Raw genomic sequence first — 11,967 nt, 5'->3', positions numbered from 1 at the left:
TCTTTGCGCCGGTAGCGCGCATGGAGTCTGTCCGACTACTGCTGGCTTTGGCAGCAACGAAGGACTGGCATGTCCATCACCTAGACGTAAAATTGGCCTTCCTCAATAGCGAGCTAGCGGAGACGGTCTTTGTCAGACAACCTCCATATTTCATCGTCAAGGGAGTGGAGCACAGGGTGCTCCGATTACGCAAGGCGCTCTACGGGCTGCGGCAAGCCCACGAGCATGGAATGCCAAGCTTGACACCACGCTGGGCGAGCTTGGGTTCACGTGGTGCGCTATAGAGCACACGCTCTACACGCGACGACAGGAGAAGGTGGAGCTCATCGTCGGCGTGTACGTGGATGATTTAATCATCACCGGAGCACAAGCAGAGGACATCGACGATTTCAAGCGTGAGATGGTGGCTCGTTTTAAGATGAGCGATCTCGACGTGCTCTCCTACTACTTCGGCATCGAGGTGAGGTAGGGGAAGCAGAGCATCTCCCTAGGTCAGCGCGCCTACGCGGAGAAGCTATTGGAGCGCGGTGGCATGGCGGAGTGCAAGCCGTGCGTGACTTCGATGGAGGAGCGGTTGAAGCTGAGCAAGCACAGCACTGCTGCGAAGGTGGATGCGACGCTCTACCGGAGTATCGTCGGTGGGCTACGCTACCTCACTCATACCTGACCGTACATTGCGTTCGCGGTTGGGTACGTCAGCCGTTTTATGGAGGACCCACGCGAAGATCACTGGTCGTCAATGAAAAGGTTGCTGCGCTACATCAAGGGGACGCTCGATCAAGCGATCATCTTCCCCAAGAGTGGCGGCAAGGGAGGGTTGCAGCTCACGGTGTTCAGTGAGGCACCCCCAAGGCAAAGGAAGGTGAGCCAAAGCTCACTGTCTTTAGCGATGCGGACATGGCCGGCGACATTGATGGGCGACGAAGCACCTCTGGCGTGCTCGTCTTCTTTGGAGCAGCCCCCATTGCTTGGCAGTTGCTGAAGCAAAAGATCGTGGCAATATTGACGTATGAGGCGGAGTACGTTGCAGTGGCCACGGCGGCGTGCCAGGCTGTCTGGCTGTGCCGGCTGCTGGGTGAGCTGACCGACGTGGAAGCTCACCCGCCAGCTCTGATGGTGGACAACTAGCCCGCCATCGCCCTCACCAAGAACCCTGTCCTCCACGACCGGAGCAAGCACATCGACATCAAGTTTCACTTCCTCTGGGATTGCATCGATGGAGGGCAGATCGTCATCGAGTTTGTCGAGACCGGCAGACAGCTCGCTGACATCCTCACCAAGTCACTCGGACGTCTACGGTTCATGGAGCTGAGAAAGATGATTGGCATGGATGAGGTCAAGGCATCGGGCTAACAGCAGGATTATGGGAAGAATTGTTAGACATAATCTGCTGCTCTCCATTTCTTCTTGGTTGGAGACTGGTCGGCTCGGCCGACCATTCCCTGTTGGGAGTTGAGGACTGATCGGCTCTACCAATCAGTTTCTGTAGCTATAGCAGTAGTACATTAGTTGGTAGCTATTACATCAGCCATGTCTTGGTCATAGGCCGAGGTAAGCTTTGTACTGCTAGGAGTAATTGGTGTACTCTGTACCTTAGGAGTAGGTAGTTGGTGTACTCTTGTACTCAGAAGTAGGTAGTTGGCCAACAACTATGTACCTGGTAGAGGTACAGCTGTATATATTCTATCCAAAGGGCAATGTAATACTCAGTTCAATTGTCACATTCAGACTATAAAGCTCTGGTTCAGAGCGGCTCTGGTTCAGAGCTATAGCGGAGAGCTCCGGCCAACGCTGGTGCTTGTGCAGAGTGTGTGTGAGAGCTGTTCTCAATATCTTTTTCTACCTCTAGCCATAGTGTGTGGTCGGCAACGCCGGTGAGTGGTGGGCTCGCCGGGCTACCACTCTGACTGAGGTGGTCATTACCATCTTTCACTTTGGGGTTGAACTTGAACAGGACAAAAAACAGGGTCAGAATAGGATCAGATTGCTACAGAGTATAGCTATCCTTTTGTGTCCTACATGTTGTATCCTGAATCCTGATCCTAGGTTGGGTGCAGAGTTGCTTGTACCATACCAATCGATATCATCCAAACTGTTCCGAGTTCATCTGCTCTTCTCTTTATTTATTTATTTTTGTTTTGTTTCGTTCTTGTTTTGGATATGTGTTTTTGTTCGACCGTATATACGGTTTGAGAAATTGTAAGTAGGATTCTCACTATTTTTTTTTTCTGTTGTAGTCTTGTAGAAAAAGGATAACGAGTATCCTATACCTGCAGCTCCTCCCCTCCACCGAGCGCCAGTAGAGTTTCAGACTGGGACTGGTACCATATCTGAAGTAGAATTTTGTCATATGTCCCTCTCTTGAAGTGGTAATGGAGCAAAACCAACCAAAGGCTAACACGCTTTATTGCATAATGTTAGAAATCAGAATAAAGATCACATTGCTATCAGGTAGAAGAATCCCCAGCCCTGTCCATGTCTTCCTTTCTATCTCGTGACGTGCACTCCTCAGTCTTTAATCCTCCCCTTTGCAAACACTTGTTCCAAGCTTGATATGGTAGGCCCTCTTGTCCTTCTCATGGTGGTGGTGACTGGTGAGGAAGCCAAGGGGCACATGACTCGCCCCTTTTCTTGCAGTCACACTCGAGCTCTTGGAATATCTCGAGAGGCATAATTATCCGCATGTTAAGTTGTTAACGTCACACTAAGCATCCACGATCGAAGACGACGGATTCTCGTACGCACTGCATCCACTTGGATTCAAGACCTGTTACAATCATGGCTTTGGTCTCTTTTAACTTTGTGTTTGGCTTTCATTGGCTGCACTGATGGCTTGTTTAAGATGGCTGTCCAAAAATTCAAGCACCTAAAAGATAGCAACTTGCACACCTATATGGGCGTATAGTCGGCTGAATTTTGGATTTCCTCTGATTTGTTTGTAAATTTGGATCCCGGAAAAAGTAGTGCCAAGGGTGTGCTTGGATCATTGAGTGTTTTGACGGTAGTGTTACTCCCACTTGCTCATATATGTCTGCTCATTTGCTCATGATATTCAACATCATTTCAAGGTCAAAAGTGCATTGGTGCGGTAATTTGTTATAAATTATAGTGTCTGAAATCATTGCACGGTGATGCATCGCATTGACCTGCAGATCAATGAAGCCTTCTCTATAGTAGTACCTCCGTCATTAAAAAAAAGATCAGTTTTAGGTATGGTCAAAGTATTTCGTGACTCTAAATAGGACATATTATCAACATGCATGACTCTAATAAATATATTATAATATTTGATGAAGAATCTAACGATACATATATTTAGTTTGATAAATATTAGTATATTTTTAAAATAATTTAAATTTGGTTAAACTTCAAATCATTTGACTTAACACCATTCTAAAACTGTATTTTTGTTGGGAAAAGAGAAGTAGTTCGTTTGTGGAACCTGGACTAATAATGGTCAGTGCAGAGATAATGATGACATATGTCATCTATCCCGTTCGCTGGTATAAAACTTGGCTGAAACTAGCTGAAAATACTGTTTCGGTTGAATTGTTGTGAGAGAAAAATACTATTCCGACTGAAAAAAGAAGCCGAACAAATCGAATATGGGGTAAGCAGAACAGGGCCATCAAGAGAGAAATATATGCAACTAGGGCCACGTTTAGTTCCTTGCAAAGTTGGCGCCGACTGAATTCTGGATACACTGTAGCGCACTGTAGCATTTTGTTTTTATTTGGTAATAATTGTCCAATCGTTGACTAATTAGGCTCAAAACGTTCATCTCGTAAAGTACAACCAAACTGTGCAATTAGTTTTTGATTTCGTCAACATTTAATACTCCATGCATGTATCGCAAGTTTGATGTGATGGAGAATCTTCTTTTTGTATAGTGTCAAAGTTTGGAATTGGTGGGAACTAAACAAGCCCTAGGCCTTGTTTAGATTACCCCAAAATTCCAAGTTTTTTCACACTCTCTCCATCACATCAATTTTTAGCCACTTGCATGGAGCATTAAATGTAGGTAAAAAAAAAACTAATTGCACAGTTTAGTTGGAAATCACGAGATGAATCTTTTGAACTTAGTTGGTCCACGATTGGACAATATTTACCAAATAAGACAAAAGTGCTACTATTCATCGGGTTGAAATTTTCTTCAATCTAAACAAGGCCCTAGAAAACATTCACAATTGTTCTGCCAGTGTCCTTGACTGTGACTTAAACACTGTGCACTGACCCTTTTTCCGTCCCACACAAGGACAGAAATGACTGGTGGGCTTTTGCTTTCATCAGTACCTGTGATTGCTGCAAAGCAAAGGAACATGATGCTTAATTATAATTATTATATGATGCGCCGCCCTTGTGTATTGCTACCACTTCTTGCAATTATTTTGAACAGGAAAACAGAAGCAAGAATTGTCATCAATCAGAAGACAGAAGTGAAGGATGAGTTTTTAAAAAAAGAAGTGAAGGATGAAAAGATGAGGCGCGTGTGACATCTTTCAGCCTAAGCCCTGACAAAAAAAGATAGCCAGGTAGTACAAGTGAGATTATAGGTGTTTAACAAAAGGTTAGGATTAACTGCCCTAATGGAAGACAAGTTTGTGTGCTCTGTGCATGCCGTGGCACCTCAACCACATCTCTTGTTACAGGACCCATTTTACGTTTAGGTAGCGCTACATGTAAAGGGTATGTTCCGTATCTATTTTTGGTCTTCTCTAACAACATGACCCAAAAGAAAATATTTTCTGTAAATGAGTCTCCAGGAGAGAGGATACTTATATTTGGGTTGTGCCGTAACCCAAAATGGGTCTCGCATATAATAAGTGCTTTGTTGGAGGCTAATACAATACCGTTCGAGATCCATTTTGAATATAGGTGTCCATATGGGACAACCATTGGAGACAGTCTTAACTCGCATTGTTCTGAATTTCTCATCCGTCCATTTCAAAAGTCACATCGATCGACCTCATGGGAAGAAAAAAGTGCAAGAAATGAAATAAACAGTAAAACGAAGAAGAAATGAAGCGAGAAATTAAAGCTCAAGAACACATGGTAGTAATTAATCTTTTAATTTACTACTACTGATTTTGTACATGTAGGTAGCTAAGTCATCACAAAGCTTCGTTATTCGTTTCTACGTAGCGTCCAGATGCATGCCGTTCATCGTCAGTCCGTGCGTGCTCCGTCGTAGCTTGCTAGCTATAGCTCACTGCCGCCGCCGGCGGTCCTGCTGCAACTCATCCATGGCGACAGAAAAGAATCACCTACTGATCCCGCGACGACGCGCGCGCGCACACACGTACGGCCTGATCATCGGTGCAACTGCCATGCACTGCCGGGTCCTCGCTGCTGCACGAGGTCGATGCCCGAAATCTCGAGTGCCCGCCGCCTGTGGCTTAGGTGTAGGTAGCTAGCTGGCGGCCACGGGCGGGTTTCGTGCGGCGAGGTTGGCGATGGTGGGGCGGCGGCGCATCACTGGCGGAGGCCTGGTCGACGCCGCCGCCTCAGCTACCGCCTGCGAGGAGGACGCGGGCGCGCGCTGCAGGAGGCGGTGGCGCCGCGCCGCCGCGTGGAGCGCTTCGTCCATGTCCATCTGCTCGTCCCTGCAGTCCTCGCTGCAGAACGCCGCGTCCCCCCTGCGTCGCGCGCGGGCACGCCGCAGACGAGTCAGTCAGCACACGCGGGCGCGCCATAACCAAGACACCGGATGATGCAACGAACGGACCAAGGAAGGAGGAGCTGGGAGGAAGAAATTAAAGAGGCTACCGATCGATGGCGCGATGGCTGGCACGCACGTACTTGTACATGAAGACGTCGCGGTCGCAAGCGATGCTTTCCTTGCAGAGGTAGCAGGACTCGAGGTAGTGGAGGCGACGACGACGCGCTACGGCGCCGCCGGCGCCGCTCGGCCTCATCGTCACCCGGTAGAACCTCGTCCCCACCTTCACGTACCCCTCCTCGTCGTTGTCGTCCTCCATCGCCTCCGCCGCCGTGACCTTGGTCTCTTGCATGTGCGCGCGTGGACACCAACGACAAGCGTCTCTCTCTCTCTCTCTCTCTCACACACACACACACTCACTCTCTAGCTACCAAGGCAGCTATAGCATGGTAGTCCCCTCCCACGCTACTCGCCTTGCACGCACTTCCAAGAGAAAGAAGCTGCTTGCTACGCTGCCATCTCCATGCCTTTGCTTGCAGTTGTCTGGCTCTCAGAGAAGATAAGAGAATAGAGAAGACGACGATGCTGATGCGCTGATGCTGGCCCCTAGCCTACTAGGTAGTATGGCGGCGATGATATGATGGCGCCCAACAAGAAGGCGTGTTCTTCTTCCTCTCTACCTCTTCTTCTCGTTGGTTCGGTAGACGGAGCTATCCCAGGAGGAGGCTATATACTTATATATATGTGCGTGTGCGGCTTGTCCGCACGCGCGCTGCCTGCCTGCCATGCTTGGGGTCCGGTCCGGAGGCGCGTGTGTGTGTCGTTGCAACTCTCGCAAGCAAAACCATGGGTGGTAGGGCAGGAGGGCATGGGCAGTGTCATGGAACCTGTTGGCGGCGCATGGCTGCCTTTGCCTAGGGGGGATTAATGTCGTATATGTAAACTAACCTGCAGTCTCTGCAGAGCGGCAACGGCAAGTTGACACACGCCTGAATAATTAATAAACGATAGATCCATCTATCATTTCGAAAGGAAACGGGATCAGACAAATAATCATTGTTTACTGATTAACATATTTTTATAATTATTAGTACATACTCTCTCCAATATACAAGAATAGGAACAAAGTCTATCAAAATTTGTCGTTCTAGGGCCAAACATTGGCGGCATGCAGCGCGTTTAGACGCGTCACAATCCCTTAGGGCATCTCAAACATATAGGACTACCTCTATTTCCATACAATGACAGTTAAAAAATTATAGCCCAACTTCTCTTCTTCCATCGTTTGCATCGCACCACCCGATATATAGATCCCTAACCCACACCTGTCGCGGTGCCTCCCTACTCCGCCGCGCCCCTCCACTCCACCACGCATCACCGCCAGAGGAGGGCGAGAAGCTCACGGTCAATGGGCTCGACATCGGCCATCCTTTCTCCACCGGCACGCCCTGTCTTGTGCGCCAACAGCTCCTCCCATGACAGGTGCCATAGGGTCGAGGCCGCCCGCTCCTCCACTACTCCCCGCCACCTCTCAACCATGCTCCGCCTCCGCTCCTCCACGCCTTGTCGCGGAACCTCCTTCGCCGCTCCTCCCGCCAGATCTAGTGAGGATATCAACTAATTATTATCATAATTCATCTCAACACAAATAGATTGAGTGGATATAAGTACAGTCAAAGTAGGCCTAAGAAAATTCTTCGACGTCTAGATTTTGAAAAAAATAAATAAAGTGCATGCAGTGCTCGTACAAACTGTTAAGCATTTTGACTGGATCTGCATGCTTCGTGTACCTTTACCATGTCGGCGGTCGGCGGTCGGCGGCAGGACGGCATGGGCACAGCACAGGCGCAGATCCCATGATTGAGCTACCAAAGCGGCAAAAAGCCAAACCAAACCGTGGAGGACGTTCCGCGGTTCCGGTGGGCTATCCTCTCGGGTTTCGTCCCTGGTCTCGGCCGGTATCTCTGGAAGGAGGAAGGCCCAGCCAGCCCACGGCATTCCCTTCCAGCCTGCCGCGGCCCACCGCTGAGGAGGAGGCGGCGCCCATCAGAGCCGTCCACGTCCCCGGTCCAGTCCAGTCGAGTCCGCCCGCCCGCTGCACCGGCGTGTGCGTGTCCACCTCCTCCACCACGTCTTCCCCATCCTCCCCTCCCGCGCCCGTGCGGCCGTGCCGTCGTCGGGACCCACAGCCTGTGGCGTGGCGTGGCGTGGAGCCGCCACCCCAAAGCAGAATAACCGTGTGGCTGTCCTCCTCGTCTCCCCCAGCACAGCACAATGGACGGCGCCGTCTCCCTCTCCCTGCACCACCACGCCCACGGCGCGCTCCCGCTCCCCCTCCCGCTCCCGGCGCCCCACCACCACAACCACTGCGCGGTCCCGCTTAGCCACCACTCCTCCTCCTCCTCCGCCGCCGCAAACGCGCCGTCGTCCAAGGCTCACGCTCATCCTCCTCCCGCGGCGCGCCTGAGCCTCGCCCTCGCCGCGCGACCCCGCTAGTCCTCGTCCCCGGCGCTCGCCCCAAACCCGGCCCCGGCCCCGCCCGCAGCGCGCTCCTCCAACCGCGCCGCCACGGGGTACGCGGCCGCGCTGGCCGACGCGTGCGCCCGCGCCGCGCGCCACGCGCGCGCGCTCCTCCACTCCCGCCCAGGGCGGCGGCTGGAAGAGAACGCCGACGCCGCGGTCGCGGGTCAGCAGCTGGACGCGCGGGTGGCCGCGCTCGTCCGGATGCTCGTCGCCAAGGGCAAGACCGGGATGGTCGCCGAGGCCCTGGCCGAGTTCGCCGCCATCTGCGACCACCTGCTGCCGCACCAGCCGCCGCGCGCGCGCCACGCCTACTAGGCCTGCTGGTTAAGCTTAAGCTAGTATCCCGTCAGACTGAACATTTGTATTCGTCACGAAAAACTCCACGAGCATCTGTACTTGTGCATGGCCTTCGATCGCCATGCGTGTCCATGAATACATGCTTTGTGCTTTGCTGGTACATGCAAATTCTGTCTCATGGCGCCTAGGGAACGTTGACCATTGATTATTAGTACTATTTTATTAGTATATGGAGATTCTTCCATCTTATATACTCCAGTATTAATTAAAACTAGCATTTCTTCTAATCTGTTAACACATCTGAACATCATCACATTGTTCTTGTTCAGCAGCAGTAGCTGGCATCAGCAGCAACTGCTGAAGCTTTTAGTAATTGGTCGGTTTGCTTGGCTACAAACCACTCCCTGATTCCCTGAACCACCACGCTTTATTTTCAAGCAGTTTGATGATCACGCACCGGAGTTTCTAAATGAGGTAAGATCAACTGCCTGCAACCAACAAAGATACTGAATCCTGTAACGACCTATATCATGCCGATGATGAGTCGTTTTAAGCAGGGCAGGACAGCAACTGGAAACCAAGGAACCAAGATTGTTAAGAGGGGGAGACGCAATCACACTGCTACTTCTACCCTACTAATGCACCAAGTTTTCTTCGCTTGGTCCACTCAGAAAAGCGTCCCCCGCTGAGATAGCCATTCTAAATGCACCCCAAAAATTATACACACAAAACCAACCACATCCGAATCAACCGCCCAGATCTATCCTTAATATTCTCTCTCATTACTCACGCACTATCCAACGATCAGCAAATTTTGTATGGTATTCCTCCTCCCCTCCATGCGTCGCGGAAAAAGAAATACTTACGCCAGAAAAATTGACGCACGACAAATCCGCGCCTCTTTCCACGCGGAGTCCGCCTCCCCTCGATCTCCTGCCTCCGCACCTGCACAAGTCCGGGCGGGTCTTTCCGACGGTGGCCACGGCTTCCAAGACGCGGCACCAGTAACGCGAAATCCGCGGGAGCAGGCCGAGCAGGACGCGACCTGGAAGATTGATCTCTCAAGATCAGCGATCCCAGCGGGCTCTCTGAGGGACTCGCAAACAGGACTTGGATTCGCGTCATGCCAGGTCCCTCCTCAGGTCCTGCCCCGTTCCCCGTCATGCCAGGTGCTCAGATCGGCGTGGCGCCGCCTCGACGACGCCAGACGCGCAGCCGGACCGCCCCCTGCTCCGTCACGCCAGGCGCTGAGGTCGCGGCTGTTGCTCCACGCCAGGCGTTCGTCGATGCTGCCGACGCCGGACGCTGCCGACTCCGGACGCTGTTGACGCTGGACGCCGCACGCCTTCTCCAACGCCAAGTCCATTGAGGTGTGTTGCTTGTGCTCCTAACCTGATCACCAAAATGTTTCCTCCAGCGTCACCTTGGTAGGATGCAAGTATTATGCCCGCTAACTTCGATCCCTTTCAAAGATTATCATGTGTACATGAGCACTCCCATGACCTTTACTGGATCTACGCCTGCAGTCCTGTTTGCTTTGCACTCAAAGTTTCCCAATCAACAAAATTTGCTTACATCCTGATGTTGAAATTGAGGTTACCTTACCATGTGACAGCAGCCAGCAGCAGCATCCAAATAGGATAGGAATGATTTCCTTATTCTAATATATTTAATTGGTTGTCAGTTGTCACTATCATGCATACTCAAAAAGTTATTGGACACAACTACAAAAGTGGTCTGAAATTGCAAAATGTCTTACGAAGCCGGCTTTTCTTACCTGATTACCATTTTCTGCAAGATGGTGTTTGTGTATCTTGGTGCTCTTGAGAATATTGCAAATTGACCTATACTTTTCAGGATATGGCTGCACATTCTGCCTATGACTTTAGAGGCGGCAGAGCTGAACACCTAGCTCTCGCTAAGTACATGAAAGTTATATATATGGCCAGGGAGGGTATTAAACTCACAACTAACTAATGAGGAGCTTCGGAACACAGGACGTTGTGCGTTCACCCCAGAAGAGATTGGGCTGTTTCTGGTAGCCCTTGGCTTTGACAGCAGAACTCAACTCTGTCTTGCTCTCACAAGGTTTGACTCTTCTGTGCACTAACTTAATCTTGCTGGGTAAATCAGAAAGTTTTAACATGCCTCACATATTCAGGTATGTGGTGGAGAAGCCAGGATCTCTAGCTTGCGCAAAATATTTCCATTAATGGAGGACGAAAGGAGCCTTGCATCCAAAGAGGAACTTGCTAATGTTGAAGGGAAGGCTTCAGTTCTAGCAGCTCTTGACTATTATATCAGCATGCATAGCAATATTTCATCGCTGCATCTCCTGGAAAAATACATAATGCTTTGGTAAGTTCCCATGTCCTTTGTATTTTTAGTTTATTCTTTTAATTTGCAGTCGTTGCTAGAACAATTTTTTTTATCTCAGTTTGCCCATCGGACCTATGGGAACCTCAAGACCATAAGGCCAAACATGGCATTACTTGGCTACATGTTTGTGAACAAGAGCATGGAGTGGCCAGTGGCAAGCGGGATCTATCACCTATTCAGGTAACTTGCTTGCTCACCTCCTGTTTTTTTTATCAACACCTCCTGTTTGATAATATACCAATGTGTGTCCTGTGCTTGTGTTTTAGGCAAAGGCAGACATTAGGTTGCTTTGGAAAAAATAGTTCAATTAGTTTATCAAGAATGATAGCACTGCAACTAGATAGACCTGTTGGAACAGGTAGAACATACTGGTATAGTACTAGACTTAGCCTCAAATGCATATAAGCTATGTCTATTTGTTTGTCGGGCTCATGGACAAGATCCCCACCTTCGTCGTCAACCTGTTCGCTGGCAAGGATCACGTAAACAACAACACCTCTTTCTATATCATGTTTGTTTGTTTTTTCATCAATGTGGGATAATAAGGGGCTACAGAAGACATATGCATAAGAAATGGTACAATCTGTTTATTTGAGTTTAAGGGCAAACCATGCTGCAGAATCCCCTTCATGTGAAATACAGTTATGGCATTCAACTACTTCATTAGTCGAAATGCACACAAAAGGAATCTCTGACTGAAATTGAACAAGTATTTGCAGTGCATATGAATTGAAGGAGACAGACACATAAGTACATGCATGATGCAGGGTTGTAGACGTTGAGCTGAGCCATAGTGCCAGCTTCTGGTGGTGATTCAGAGGCCGCAAGTCCACAATCCACATGCTGTAGTGCTCAGCTTGGTTAGCAGGGTCGAGGCTGAGAAGCCTGTGAGGCTGTGAGGTCGAAGGAGCTGGAGGTGAACCTGACAAGGTTCTTGTAAGGGCCGATGTCTCTGACACTAGCGTCCTGGCCGTAGTGTTCCTGCTACCCCCTCTCCTCCTTGGCCGCTGCCACTTGGTTAGGCCGGTGTCGATACTGTAGCTGAAGCTCCCGGCCCCTTCGCCAGGTTGCCATACTTCTCCAGCTCAGTCACCCATCCACGACGACCT

At 50.0% G+C, this 11,967-nt stretch overlaps 1 protein-coding gene and 1 pseudogene across 2 annotated transcripts; one reads left to right on the top strand and one right to left on the bottom strand.

The window, feature by feature from the left end:
* Positions 1-5,050: 5,050 nt before the first annotated feature.
* Positions 5,051-6,406, bottom strand: LOC136521570 (uncharacterized). Of its 2 annotated transcripts, none has more exons than XM_066515315.1 (2): positions 5,767-6,406; positions 5,051-5,636 (listed from the first exon to the last, which is right to left on the bottom strand). In XM_066515315.1, the coding sequence occupies exons 1-2, from the start codon at positions 6,009-6,011 to the stop codon at positions 5,411-5,413; spliced, it is 471 nt and encodes a 156-aa protein (XP_066371412.1). In that variant the 5' UTR covers positions 6,012-6,406; the 3' UTR covers positions 5,051-5,410. The 2 variants fall into 2 exon arrangements, with proteins under 2 accessions (XP_066371412.1, XP_066371413.1); XM_066515316.1 differs by having other exon boundaries at positions 5,800-6,387.
* A 1,157-nt stretch (positions 6,407-7,563) lies between these two features.
* LOC136522035 (uncharacterized) lies at positions 7,564-8,776 on the top strand (annotated as a pseudogene).
* The last annotated feature ends 3,191 nt before the right edge of the window (positions 8,777-11,967 follow it).

Source organism: Miscanthus floridulus, chromosome 18 (assembly GCF_019320115.1).
Source record: "Miscanthus floridulus cultivar M001 chromosome 18, ASM1932011v1, whole genome shotgun sequence".
NCBI classification, from domain to species: Eukaryota; Viridiplantae; Streptophyta; class Magnoliopsida; order Poales; family Poaceae; genus Miscanthus; species Miscanthus floridulus.
This window is presented reverse-complemented; position numbering and strand designations above follow the sequence as displayed.

What these genes read in the sequence shown, in the direction of transcription:
- LOC136521570 (XM_066515315.1), bottom strand. Translation starts at nt 6,011, where the DNA reads ATGCAAGAGACCAAGGTCACGGCGGCGGAGGCGATGGAGGACGACAAC. An exon ending in AGCCATCGCGCCATCGATCG is followed by an intron (nt 5,637 to 5,766) that starts GTAGCCTCTTTA and finishes CGCGCGACGCAG; the next exon opens with GGGGGACGCGGCGTTCTGCA.